At 37.6% G+C, this 15,175-nt stretch overlaps 1 protein-coding gene across 3 annotated transcripts in view; it reads left to right on the top strand.

Moving 5' to 3' along the window:
- Positions 1-15,175, top strand: part of tmem8b (transmembrane protein 8B) — a 149,312-nt gene that overhangs the window by 17,402 nt on the left and 116,735 nt on the right. For 2 of the 3 annotated variants that reach the window (XM_079871423.1, XM_079871421.1), the window contains exon 2: positions 14,852-15,010. The exons of the other annotated variant lie outside the window; for it this stretch is intronic. In XM_079871423.1, the coding sequence (XP_079727549.1) occupies positions 14,911-15,010 (100 nt within the window). In that variant the 5' untranslated portion in view covers positions 14,852-14,910. The remainder of the gene's footprint in view (positions 1-14,851; positions 15,011-15,175) is intronic. 3 annotated transcript variants of the gene reach the window in all.

Below are 15,175 nucleotides of genomic sequence, written 5' to 3'. Positions count from 1 at the left end.
CCATAAAGCATACAAGTATAAATTAAGTAAAGTTATTTATGCACTTGCAGGTAGGCTAGTTCCTCCTTATGACAGTTATCTGAGAGAGTTTATTCACTGTCCAGTGCAATGGAAACAAATGGACATTACAAAGTCTTATACTTTCTTTCCTTTGGAAAGTTAGAAAATGTCCACTTACTGCACATATTTCAGCCACCACTTTCTTGGGAACAGATACAAGTGTTGGTGTATTATGTAAAAGTGCACAAAAGAGGAAAACACAATGTCATTACAATGAACTACACTGGGGAAAAATGTGATCAATAACTCATGGCAAAATATTTTTATCCGTTTTCACTTTCACAAGTCAAAGCAATTCATCATTACTCAAGATTTAACAGTTGAAATGACTATACAGACTTATTTTAACGCAGCAAAAATTATTTTACAGTGTAGGCTACTAAGATCTTTTCTATTTTTTTCTCAGCCTTTTTCTTTTTCTTTTTTCTTTTATAAACAGAACACAATTTATTTAACAGTGCCTTTTATAAAAGAGACTATAATATAACTAAAAATTACCATTATGTAGAATATTTTTGTACTTCACTTTTATTTGTTCCCATGTTCTAGTGTGGTGACTGACATTACAATGAACAAAGTAATTATACAATTATTAAAATACAAAAAGATAGGCTAATAAGTGATAAAAACATCTAACATGGCCACTTCTAACGGATTTAAATTGTCTGCTACTTTTTGCCAGCCCTCTCTCCTGGCTTTTGCAGACTTTGAGGTGTTCCCTGGCATTTTGATTAAACATTAAAATTCCGAATAAACTTCGACTATTAGTTCTTGCTCTGCTGAGGAGAAAAACTGAGCGCGCTCTTTGGCCACGCTGAGCAGCCAATAGCAGCATTGCTGATCAATGTTTCTACTATCGATACATATCCCCTTTTAAACTTAGCATGAACGCGCAATTATCTCAGATAACTCAATCCAGCTATACTAATCATATCCGGCAAGTGTGTTCGAAGAACCGAGTTAGCCAGATCATGATTCGCACGATGATATCATCTTGGATGTGTCATTTGATCTCGGATGTAATAAGCAACGTACGAAGAACGGGCCCCTGAAGATTTTTGTGGTGTATCATTCATCAGTGTTTGTTTTTCCACTCCAACGTTCCAATAATTCCTGCCCACTAAAAGCTGCATGGAAAAATTTGCTTACCCACCAAATAGGCCCATCTATGTAAACGATTTAGAAAACGTTCCATCAATTCACACTTTATATCAGCTCTATGATATGTAGTGTCATATCACCCAGCCCTAACATGCAGTAATGCTTTAAAGGGGTCATATAATGCTATTTTTGTACAAGCTAATATGATTCTTTAGGGTCTAAATTAAAAGTTTGTAATATACTTTAATTAAAAATTCTCATTAGTATTGTAAGAAAACACTCATTTTACCTGGTAAAAAACAGCTGTTTTCAGCACGCCGTTTAAGTGCATGTGTCTTTAAATGATAATGAGCTTTGCTCACCCCGCCCCTCTGTTCTGTGCATACTGCGTACACAGTTTTAATAACACAATAACCATAACGCGTTGTTCATTATAAACGTGGGATTATGAATTATATTGAGAACGTCGTACATAGAAAACATGCCGTAATGTACCCTGAGTGTAAACAGCCGCATTCATTGTGAAGTGTGCTAGCGATTTGCAAAGATTAATATAAATATTAATATAAAGGTTAATAAAACGTTACACTCACTTCAGTTATTCTGGAGGTGCAGCAGGAACACGAATAGTTGGTACCGATCCTTTTTTCAGTAGCAGCTTCTTAGCAAAACCAGCTTTATAACGTTACTGACCCTCATTTGTAAAGCTGTCTGGTGTGTGAAATGATTCTCGCAAACATGAAAGCATTGACGTTGATCGTGGGGAATATTCCCTTCGAAAACAAACTCAGCCACTGCGTCTTCAGCGTTTCGGATTTAGGAACATCAAAATGACTGCTGTGTTCCTTATTGCACCCAAGAACAGAACACCACAATTGCTTAGACGCCATTCTGCTCATAGACAGTGCTCCAGCGTATCAACAATGACCGCGCCGGTCCGCGCGGACTATGATTGACAGCTCGCTCACGAGCGAGGGCGGGTCTGTGTTGAAACGCTGCTGTCAATCAACAATCGTGGGAGGGGTGTCGATTTTGTGACGTCACAAAATCGAATGGCTTGATTTGAGATGGGGGAAAACATATAAGGAGATAAATAAAAAAAAACACTGGATGGATTTTTATCATTATATGATGGTTGTGTACAGGCACTGACAACACACATTTCAGTACAATCAACTTGTAAAAGTGCATGTACCATTATATGACCCCTTTAAACACATTTGACAAGATAGTTGATAAAAATCAACAACCGGTCAAGACTGATGGCTTACGCAATTGTCCCACTTGTCTGTGCTCTTTTTAGTGAATAATGCACTATTTTAACTTTAATCAACAAGTAGAATTGATCATGACATTCTCAACTTATAAAAGAAAAAAATAAAAGAAAAAAATCACTGATCCAATGCGGAGCTAGTGAATGTCTGAACTAGTTGATGCACAAAATCAATACCCTGATAAAGAGGTTGACTGGCAAAAAGTATTTTATGTATTTTGAAAATACAAAAATACTCATCTTAAATGTATTTAAATACAAAATACATTTGATTTTTTCCAAAGGCTTTAAAATACAAAATACAAAATAGTATTTTGTATTTAAAATACGTATTTTAAATAGCCTACATGTATCTGAAATACTGCCCATCCCTGATTACTTGTATATAAAACAGAAAACAGTTGTTTTAAAGGGCCCCTATTATGCTCATTTCCAATTTCATATTTTTGTTTATGGGGTCTACTAGATGTCCATATGTGTACATCATTTAATGTTCAAAAACTATTTTTCTTATAATTTACATGGTTACAGCACCTGTTTTCACAATATGTCTGAAAGCTCTGTTTTTTTTCAACTTTCGGTTTCTTTAAAAACCGCCTTCCAAAAAGCGCTGATTGGTTTACCGCTTAGAATGAGTATCTCCGGAGGCTTCGGCGTAGCTAGCGAAAGCGGTCATATAGGGATTGTCAAAGTTATTTTTTTTTTTCTTCGTCATCTACTGAATTTTCCGTCAACAATACCAGGGACACCGAAACACCGGGGAACATGAAATTTGGTGGGCATGTAGCCCCACTAAACTTTTACGGAAAAATTTCGTTTGGTCCCCGGGGGCCACTCCCCCCCCCCGCGCTGGGCCCCCCGTGAATTTTCTGTCAACGATACCAGGGACACCGAAACACCGGGGAACATGAAATTTGGTGGGCATGTAGCCCCACTAGACTTTTACGGAAAAATTTTGTTTGGTCCCCGGGGGCCACTCCCCCCCCCGCGCTGGGCCCCCCGTGAATTTTTCGTCAACGATACCAGGGACACCGAAACACCGGGGAACATGAAATTTGGTGGGCATGTAGCCCCACTAGACTTTTACGGAAAAATTTCGTTTGGTCCCCGGGGGCCACTCCCCCCCCCGCGCTGGGCCCCCCGAAACCCAAAAAATGCAGTTTTTCCTAAATAACTACCTGAACCGTGGCACCGAGGATGAAGAAATTTTTATGGTATGTTGGTCTTAAGGGCCCACATCAACCTAGCCCATAATCGATTGTCAAACTTTTTTTTTTTTTTTTTTTTTCGTCATCTACTGAATTTTCCGTCAACGATACCAGGGACACCGAAACACCGGGGAACATGAAATTTGGTGGGCATGTAGCCCCACTAGACTTTTACGGAAAAATTTAGTTTGGTCCCCGGGGGCCACTCCCCCCCCCCGCGCTGGGCCCCCCCAAACCCAAAAAATGCATTTTTTCCTAAATAACTACCTGAACCGTGGCACCGAGGATGAAGACATTTTTATGGTATGTTGGTCTTAAGGGCCCACATCAACCTAGCCCATAATCACTCATTTGTGATTTGCGCCCCTTCCCATAAAAAATGAAAATGCAATATTATTCTGCTTTAATCGCCCCTATCTTCAGTTGAGATGTTCAGAACTGCACCATATTTCATGTGTATGATTAACTTGACATCCTCTGGGGGTATGCTAAGTTTCGTAGAATTTCATCCATGGGGGGGTATAAAATAAATTCATTTATGTGCACATTTAGTGACTGTACACTCATCGGCCTGTAGATGGTGGTGTTGAGCGAAGGGTTGCTGGTTTAGGATGATACTGTCACACACAGACATGCAGGAATACAAACAAACGCAAGCATGCACACACACTGACATCCACACGCACAGACACACACCCATACACACACATACAAATCCACATGCACAGACACACACACACAAACACACACGCGCACACACATGTACGCACGCATACATACACGCACAGACACACACACACACAGACACACACATACACAAACACACACACATACACACACACACACACAGACAGACATGCACATACTACTACTTTTTTTAGGTATATACATAAACACGCAATACAGCCAAATTGCTCCACGTCATTTATTTTTGTGGAAAGCCAGTGCAGGCCTGAGCGGCGGTCATATTTTGTACCGCCATGCGGTACATCTAGTTAACCTCTGATCTGCATCGAACTGCATGGTTCATCAGTCATTTGAAAAAGGGAGAGAACACAACAAAAGGTGTGAATAGTGTTTAAAACACATATTAATAATAATTAAAATAATAATAAATTATAATAATAGTTCACACTATTACTGTATTGTCTCTTTGATGATATATGCAGCTTGGTGAACATACGAGACATGAAACATTGCAAAAAAGTCTTACTAGCCCCAAACTTTTGAACGATAGTGTATGTACTTTACAGATGAATGCAGATGATTGCCAATGAGATCACATTGGGAACACTTTGGGACACATTAGGACACTTTTCTGTAAATAAGAGATTGAGCACATGTGATTGGCTTGTACACTTACCACTCATCCGAAATCACTTTTCAGTCATTGGCCAGTCTGAAAAGTCAAACGCAGGTAAAAAGTCTTCTTTCTCCCACTTTCTGATGATTGCAGTCCACGTTTTAAGATGCACAGCTGGAGTATTAAAACCAACTGTGCCATAAAGTTTATTTACAGAGCACTGGGTTAACGCCGGTCATAAATGGCAAATCAAATTTACCCTTGGTTTTACACCAGCTTTGAGAGTACTTATCGACGTGTGCTCTCTGCCTCCCCTTTGCAAAGATGTGTCTTAATGAATCCCTCTGCCATTAAGCATAAAATACCATCCTGTGCTGATCTGTGCATTTAAGGTCTTAAAAGATGTCCTGCCATAAGTACAACTCAATATGTCTTCACCTTCACTTTAAACAAATCATGTGCAGTATTCTATCCCTGCGTGTTACATAGCTAAGAAAAACTGACTAAATGAAAAATTATTTTCCATCTGGTTTTGATTATTTATAAGAACAGCTGGCTTTGGTTACGTATATTTTTTGTCTTAAAACCAAAATAGGTTTTAAAGTCAGTTAAAAAGACAGTGTCTTTCATTGAATTGCACATATACTGTAGCTGTAATTGGCTTGCTAGTAAAAGAACAACAACAAAAAAACAAACTGCTGGCCCCTGTCAAAACATTACAGGTAAATATAAACTTGAAAATATGAATCTGACCTCTTTAAAACCATGACTCTTTTTCTTGCCTCTACAAAGGATTTGACTAGAAATCTTATATAGATATCAAGAAAAAGCACTTTTCCATCTTGTCGACAACTCAATGTTTTCCTGTGCCCTTATCTTTCCCTTTCGCTCAATCCCTTTCTTTCCCTTATTGAACCCTGGCCATATTTAACTACATCAGTTCTAAGCAGGTTGCCATGCAACACAAAAGCACGGATCATTCCTCCTTATGTTTTGGCTTTGAGAAATGTGAAGTTGAGATGCAGAGACTTCAAGTTGCTCTGATGTGAATGTTGAGGTTTTTTCTGTAAGGCCTGCTAACTGAACAATGATGAAGGCACACCAACTGCGTGGGTGCCAAGCATCGGCTCAGTATTTTTATTTTCCTGGCATATGTTTTCTTACTACACTGACTTACAGTACAATCTGATTTGTTTTACATTACATAAATTATTTATGTGTTTTACACACCAAAGAAGTTACAGAGACCTCTTTAATAAGTTGTGAACTGACATTTTCTCAGACATTTGGTTTCAATTTTCTCCTTGTCAACTTTTTAAACTTTTGAAGTAAAATCTGCATAAATATAATAAAAGATAACAAGTAAACAGTCTGTAACAAAATAAGAACAAATAATCAAACTACAAGCAATAGTACAAATAAACACAATAGGACAAAGATACAAATGAAATAAACAGTGCTTTTCAGGTTTTTCAAGTTAGAATCGGAAATGTAATAATGAAATGTAAAATAACACTGCATAGTCTTCACTATATAAATTAAATCTGAATCCTTAGTAAAGTTACAAAAGTTAAGTCGAGAGCGTTGAGTTAGTCTTTTGTTGTTTTATTAACAGCTGCTGCTGTCACTTTATGCATTTTCATTCTCGACTGTTTACTTTCACTTAAGACATAACCGATGTGAACCGATGTTAATTTTGTGTGAAATTGTCCGTTCAAGTGCAAGAAGACGTGAAAGAGATCTCAATTCAGTATTCGCGTGCTGTCGGACACGGCTTTCTGTGTGAGAGAAAGTGACAGAGGGCGTTCTCAGTTCTCAGGTGACTGAAATTGTACAATTTACTAGCCATTGGGTAATTAAATCAATTTTTAGTCACCCAGTGTGAAATTTGGCCGCATATGCGAGTGATTTACTCATATTGTACAGGGCTGGACTACTGCCCCAACTGCATGTGCAAGTAAAAAAAAAAAAAAAATAACCCTTTACTGCTGTAATTTATCTGTAATATGTAATGTTCTTGTATGTTTTAATATGATTAATCTTTGATTGAATCTTAGATTAATTTTAATTGGCAAGCAGAAGTTGCATTTTAGTGACTCATCTGGCTCAAAATAAGATAAGGATGCAGTTTTATCCTCATTTAAAGATGATCTTTGAAGCTTGAAGTCAGAACCAAAAACAGAGTATAGTTGCTGAACAAATACAAAGTGAGTTTTTGCTCACTGCCAGGATGTGCTTGTGCTTTAAAATAAATAAATAAAACTCTCTCTAAACACGTTGTCAACAAACCGTTGATAAAGTATTCAGATGCTGCAGGCTTATCGTCTCAACTACTTTAAAACTTCACTTGTCACTTGCGGCAAGTAACTCTCAACTGTTCATCCTGGTCATTATTAATGATAACTTTTCACATGCAGCGTTTTATGAATTTGCATATGCTATGGAAATTCTCCTGGCAGTCACAAACAACTCTTTGTTCTATCGTTTTACATAGTTATTTTCCCCCCTCAATTTATGCTTATTTATTTATTTTGATTATTTATTTATTCGATTTAGTTTTCTCTAGGACGCGGTCCCAGAGAGAGTCAGTTTTTGTTGTCATTTTATAATGAGCGCAAACACTGTTGATGCCTTCACATTTAATAGAACAGTCTGAATAATTCAAATGGCAAAGGTAGCGCTGATTTATGGGCCTTTATACAATGTACACACCGAAACATGCTTACCCGGCAGAGTTTCTATCAGTACGGAGAGCCAGGTGGTGGCCTCGGGTTGTCCAATCAGAAGGCTGCAGGGGAACAACGCTGTATCTTCCCCAAAGTGCAGCGAGTGTTTCTGGGGAAATGGAAACAAGATTTCCTCAAAGGACAAGGGCTGCTATACGACATGTGTTGGCAAGGTCATTGTCTCTCAGGGAAAACGCTGGTGCATGCCTGGAATGTGAGACAAGCTCGTGCCATGGTGGAAATGATGTAAAGTAGCTATTCTGGCTTCTCTGCATAACAGGAGCATTTGCACTGCCTGACCAGGGATGGCACGTGGACTTTCATCCAGGTCCCACTGTTCCCCCTACTGTTCTTTCTTCTAGTTTTGCTAAATCCTTGTGTGCTCTCTGACCTAGTTTGAAACTCTCAACTCGACTTGATTCATCCCTGCACTCAGTGTGAGCTCTACTTGCTTGCTTGTGGTTTGTTTATCCTCAAAAAGAGAACTTTTTTTTTGGAAGCAGTGAGAAATAATTACTGATTTGTCGCTTCCCTTCTTTTACACATTGAAAAAAAGTCAAAATAAGGTGGTGTTATTTAAGGAAACATGTTCTACCTGATCTGATGTGATCTTTAAAAATATTTTCATTGGTGTAACCTAATAGTGTCTTATATTCAGGATGACTAAAACCACTTCAATTGGATGGTCCCACATGAATCGCATTTTTAGGTTACCTGACAAAACATTTTATGATAAGTTTAAAGATATTCTTCAATTTACCTCTGGCATGCAAAAATCTCCTTGTGAATTAATATGCCCTATAAACTTATTCACATTGGACTCTGTTTTAAGCAGCTTAGTTCTATCATTTCAGTAAGATGGAGTATGCACTAAGCGAAAGATATCACAGTGTGGAGGCGATATTTGCATGATCGAGGAGTTTAAATGGAAACAGACTCTCTTTAAACTTCTTTGTAGAAATATAACCTCAGGTTTTCAAATCAAGAGTTTATTGGCACATTATTCAAAGGCCTTGCTGCATTACTGTCATGATTTTAAAGGAATGGCTCACCCAAAAAAGAAATTCTATCATTATTTACCAACCATTGTGCCAAACCTGTATAAATTCTTACTTTTCTTCCCCTGAACACAAATGAAGGCACTGTCAAGCTCCAAAAATGAAAAACAAAAACAAAACAACAACAATATACTCAGTAGTCACTCTCAAATCTCATTAGTGTAATTTCAATATGCATTATTCAAATTTGAATTCAGGGGGATGACAATTTTCAATTTTGGGTAAACAGTTCCTTTAATGTGATGAATAGGCTATGTTCAGTGAGATAATGAAAAACAACTTTATTTAATAGTTATACTGAACATTACTGATAGATTATGGGTCTAAGCATTATTAAATCATTAATCAGATTCGTTCGAACACATTCATTTAGGAACAAAACAATTGGCTGTTTTTATGAATAGGTAATTGAATCATTAATTGAACCGATTCATTCAACAACACTTATCAATCAAAAATGAAATGTGTTACTGTGTTCATGTATGAGTCATTGAATCATTTGCTCAACTAATTCATTCAAATACTGATTAAACAATTGGCTGTCTTTATGAATAGGTAATTGAATCATTCATTGAACCGATTCGTTCAAAAACACTTATCAATCAAAAATGATGTATGAGTCATTGAATCATTTGCTTAACTAATTAATTCAAACACTGATTCATATACTGTAGGAACAAAACAATTCACTAGGTGTGTTCGACTTGAAGCGGTCTTTGACATCAAAGTACCACGAGAGTGATTCGAAAGCATACGGACCTGTCTGTTCTCTAATGGCTCTCGTGGTATTTTGATTTCATACACCAATCAGTCTGTGCAGTGCGGCTTCATGCCAAACACACCTACTGTCTTTAGAGTGAGCCATTGAATCAGTCATTCAACCAGTTCGTTCAAAAACATTGAGTTTGTTTAGATGTTGTACGATGTTCAGGCAAATTAGACAATGCACATTACAATGCAATTTACAAAATATTAACAGTTCATAATACGAAACAGAAACAGGACATGATGCTTACCTTTCATGAAGTGATGCTAGATAAGGTCAGCTACATGCAATCTCTTTATTCTTAGACATTTTGCTCATCAATAACAAAACCACAACACAACATACTGGCTTGGTGTGTCTTCATGTTTGACTGTTATTATAGCAAGCCGCAACCACAGTCATAAATCCTCATGAAGGTGAATATCGATTTGAAGGAGAGATGGAGTGAGACTGATGGTCGTTCTCAGGTCAAAGCCCTTGGCTGGGCTCTGCAAGCAGTGCAATAACAGGAATGGTCCAGTTTATCAAACCACCCTCCCCCTTCATATCATGGCCTGTTTATCACCTTGGCCAGCCTCATAAAGATAGAGCTTCATTCACTCTTTCCTGAGCCTGCTCAGTTCAGTGACCTCCGACTCTCAGCGACAGTCACATGCACTTATAGTCTCATTTGAATAGGAGTTCTAAAACCAGCATAGCCACGCAATCAATGGATGTTATCTCATTATGCACACTTAGACATGGTCTTTTATGGCAGTAAATAAAGCACACCTGACTCATTGTCATGTGGAATAAACACATTTCATAAACTAAAAGAAGAAAATATTTCAAATGTTTTTTGATTTTTTGTTAAATAACCTGAGTAAGTTAAAGTTAAAACTATTCAACCTGACTGAATCGACCTAAATACATTAGTGTGCACCAACAAAGATATTTTTTAGACAAATCGGATCAGGTATAAATAGTTCTTTAATCTTTGCTTATGTCAATTTGTGTGGTTTCACTAATTACCAATTCTATTTATAGTCTATTTTGGTTTTCCATTGGTCAGACTAACATCTGACTAGACAGCTGACTTTTATATGAAATAAAAATGCATGTACCAGCACAAGAGAATTTCTGTCTCTAGACAACATCTGGTCTGTTTAGGGTTTGATATAGTATACTACGTTTTATTTGGGTCAAGCAATCCATCCTGAAAGTTTCCAATTCGGGGTGTCTAGCAGTGGTGCAAAAAATCAATTGCTTTTTTTAAAGAAGTCAATTCCACCATCCATTTCAGGATATTTGTTGATAATTGAATGGCCATGGACTATTTCCCCACCAAATGGAGGAAGCACTCACCACTTAGTAACCATATAGAGAAGGACAGTCTGTTTGGTTTCTTGTCCATAAAAGCGGATATGTCTGTGTTGCATAAGGATATATTAAACCATAGCAACATATTACAGAAGAGACCCAGCACAGAGACAGAACAGAGTCTTATTTTATGCAATGAGTCTTAGACCACTAAAAGTTAAACTACAGTGATTTTTTTTTCTACACCACCAAGTCTGGACAGGTTTGACCTTTTTTAATCTATTCTAAAGGCTCAAATGTGTAGAATGAAACAGTAATAAACAAAAAAATAAACAAGTGTAGAATAAACAAAAAAATCTGTTTATTTACAAAACCACATTTTTATTACTTTTATTACTTTTATTTTTGTATTTAATTAATTCCTTTTTATCTATTAGCCTATTTAGTTTTACGGACTGGTTAGGAAGGAAAGCACCCATTTTGACGAGTAATACAGTAGCAACTCTGAAGAAGCTGAAATATAGATTGGCTTTGATTTATTGTAACATTTTGTGTCACTAACTTACTCTTAATAAGAGGAAAATAGTAAAAAATAAAAATACATTAATAGGCATGTACAGCTTTTTCACCAACAGTATACCAACTGTATCATTTTTTTCAATTCTGTCTTAAATCAGAAAGAAATTCCATTATCTCACTTGTAATTGTTTTTTTTTGTTTTTTTTTTGCTGGGTATGTATATTGACAGATTCATTTGAGTCCAAACCTGTTTGAAGATTAAACAGGTGTACAGTGCCCATCTCCACAAATCAATAGGAGACTGTTAAAAATGCATGATCACATTGATCAATATCAGGAGATGAGAAGAGCTCTCATGCAGGAAGCATCATCAATACCCGAGACTTACCAGTTTAATTCGCAAATCATATAGGGTCACTCATTAGATTCTCATTTACACAAAGCCTTATTGGCATTTCAAACGTAATACAACAGTGCATATGTTTTGCGACCTGGAAGTAAATGCTGTTTGCGAATGATTATGGCTGGATAAGTCAGTGGCACAATTGTGATTAATGATTATGTCATTGTAACTTATACAAGGCATGCAGATAACCATTCAACATGTAGCAAACCAGCACAAACTCAGATACATGTGCCCACATTTACCAGACTAAGGTATTTGCTTGGTTTTCTTTGAATCAAGTGCATGAAGGGTACTACATGGTATGTGATTTCAGTTCCTTTGCAGATTCAGATGCTCTGAATGGCCACTCCAAGTCTGAGTGCTGTTTCATTGATGCATTACATTTTGTCTCCTTCCTAAAATAATTGGCAAAAAGGTTTTTTTTTTTTTTTTGCAAAAGTCATCTCCTCATGATGCTTCCCCTGTAGTATAATGGCCTATGTCAAGAGTGTGACTTTTTTATTTTACAAGCTTTTCAAGATGGCAGCTGCATCAAGAACGAAAATCTACTCAACCTCTGAAGTTATTTTTCAGATTTTTGTGTTTTCTGAGAAACCTGCTTTTATCAGAAGTACATACTGTACAGTATAACGTATTATCTAAAGCCAAATAACAAAAATTGAGTGCAAACTTACCATGCAATTATTTCTACAGAATGAAATACATTATTGCATTCTTAAAATGTCAAAAACAGGAAGGGGTAAAAAAAAAAAAAAAAGAAGCTGTTTTGCAAGTTTTTAAAATGAAAGATTTTCACTTGTACATTGAGGCCATATTAATTTAGGTTTGGCAGATGGGTGCTCAGTCAGAAGGCTAAACATTAGCTGCCTCCACAAATATCAATCTATCCTATAACACTGCTGCGCCATAATTATACGCTCTGAGTGAGCGCTGCACTATTTTTGGGGTGAGCTAATAAGTAGCACATTAGTAATGATCCATTTACTACCAGACAAGCAAATGTTACTGCGCTAATAGTCGTTAGCACATAGCTGTAATGTAAAGGCGTTTTTAAATGTTATTGCTCTGTTCAGTGCAGAGCAGGTATTTTTATTGTGCTTGGAGCATCATCAGTTTTATGACGTCGAGGCCAAAAATATGACTAATAGAGGCTCACATATCACAATTCAAAAACGCATGCAGCTTATGAAAAATAACTGCTTTTGGAATAAATTATTTGAAAGTGTAATTTTATGCCATTAATGAATAACTGATTAAAAGTACCTTAATATTACACAAAAAAAATATCATGGTATTTTTTGAAATACACTACTGTTCAAAACTGTTTCTGACTATCATATTCATTCTAATATGCTGATTTGCTGCTTAAAGGGGGGGTGAAATGCTCATTTTCACTCAATCCTGTTAATCTTGAGTACCTATAGAGTAGTATTGCATCCTTCATATCTCCAAAACGTCTTTAGTTTTATTATATTTATAAGTTAAAGATTGGCTGTACCGAGTCTTTCCGGAAAAAACCGAGCGGCTGTGGGCGGGCCGTGTGGGCGGTGTGCTATAGCTGTGCTAACTGATCTAACAACAACACAGAGAGACATTTGAAGTAGTTTACTCACCGTGACTGCTCGATCCTTAAGCATTAGACGATCTGCAAATAAGTCGATCTGGGCTTTGTTTATAAAACAATCATCGTCGAAATGCAGGGAACAAAGAGTCGTGCACAACCTCCGTTGATGCTTCGAAAAAACAAACTCTATCCACTATTCCCTTAACGCTGGGTTCTTTGGGAATCTGTGCAGGGTTGTCTTGCCCTGCCAACCAAAAACCCACTTCTTTGGTGACACTGACTTCCCTAAAAGCCGAGCATAGCGCTTTGAGGTAACGTACTGCTTTCGCTCTCTTCTCTCTCTGGTCTGCGAGTGCGCGCGCGGCCGCGGAGAAGTGCCCTTAGGACCCATATAAGGAAATTCCGCTCTATCTTACGTAAGACAGAGCCATACTCGAAAAAAACTTTCCGAAACTTGTGACAAACCGGAAGGAGTATTTTTGGAACAAAAATACTCCTTCAAATGTACAACTTAACTTTTGAAACTTTGTCCATGTTTAGCATGGGAATCCAACTCTTTAACAGTGTAAAAAACTCAGTATGCATGAAACAGCAATTCACCCCCCCTTTAAGAAACATTTCTTATTATTATCAGTGTTGAAAACTAGCCTGGGTTTCCCCATGCTGCCTTGAGCGCAGTGTGATTTTATTCACGCTGCTAGGCAGCCTGGATACCATGGATACCATGGACCAGATTTTCCCCTCAAAAAGGGAACCAATCACAGAACGGGGAGGGAGCAGCAAGATGATGACGACGTCTATGCGACACACCGAAGCAGTTTGTTTATATCTATGGATCCAACATGGCATCAGACGCGAAGTTACCTTTCGATGCAGCCTTAGATAGTGTTCTAAGTAGTTTAGAACACAAGTTTATTTCGTCTTCTTCCTCGTCGAATTTCTGTCGCTCTACATACGTCATCTGGTATAATTGAAACGATTGGCTATGAGCTACGTACAGGCGCATTTGATAGACATTCATAGCGCCCAATAAATGGCTCTGGGCATTCGTAGACCACGCCTCAAATACGAGAAAATTAACATGTGGTTCCCAGACCACGTCTCAATGAGAAGAGGTCTGACGTTAGCCAGGCTAGTTGAAAAGTTTTTTTTTCAGGATTCTTTGATGAATTGTAAATTCAAAAGAACAGCATTTATTTGAAATATAAATCCATTGTAACATAATGTCTTTGCTGTCACTTTTGATCAATTTAATGCGTCCTTGCTAAATAAAAAGATGAACTTTTAAACTGTATTGTAGGAATAAATACCAACTATATAGTCTGATTTAAACAGAAAAGTTGAACTCTTTCAACAGAAATACAAAGCATGATATGTTGTTCCTTTCAGAGTATGACACGTTTCTCCTCTATTAGACCAGTCATGCCCTTTAAGACTGGAAGTTGTGTGCGTGTAAGTGTCGTGCAAGAGTGTTAGCCCACCAGGGTTGCTCCCTTATTCAACATGTGACATTTGTCATTTTGACATGTGGTGATGCCCTTTGGAATTGTGCCATTTTTACCTTCTAGAAGATCTTCGTATCCTGCTGACCCCCTTCTGCCACCCTGTAAGACACAAACAAACTGCAATGGTTAGGCTCCGTCCCTATTGTATTCACTCGTCCCTTGGGTTTCTGCACAGAGAGGTTATGGTAATCTCAAGTTACAGGGACCAGTTGCCTTTTCAAGGTTAGTGTGTGAAGCTGGGCATGTCACATTTGCTCAGGCAAGTGTCTGGGTTTATCGAGGACAGGCTGTGGAAACACACTGGAGAGAGAGAGTGAGAGACAGAGCGAGGCAAATGCAAGAAAAAGAAAAGACGTTTGTCTTTTGAACAACCATGTGCAATCTTCA

Source organism: Squalius cephalus, assembly GCF_949319135.1.
Source record: "Squalius cephalus genome assembly, chromosome: 5".
In the NCBI taxonomy this organism is placed as follows: domain Eukaryota; kingdom Metazoa; phylum Chordata; class Actinopteri; order Cypriniformes; family Leuciscidae; genus Squalius; species Squalius cephalus.
Note: the sequence above shows the minus strand (reverse complement) of the source record. Positions and strands in the feature narration are given on the sequence as shown.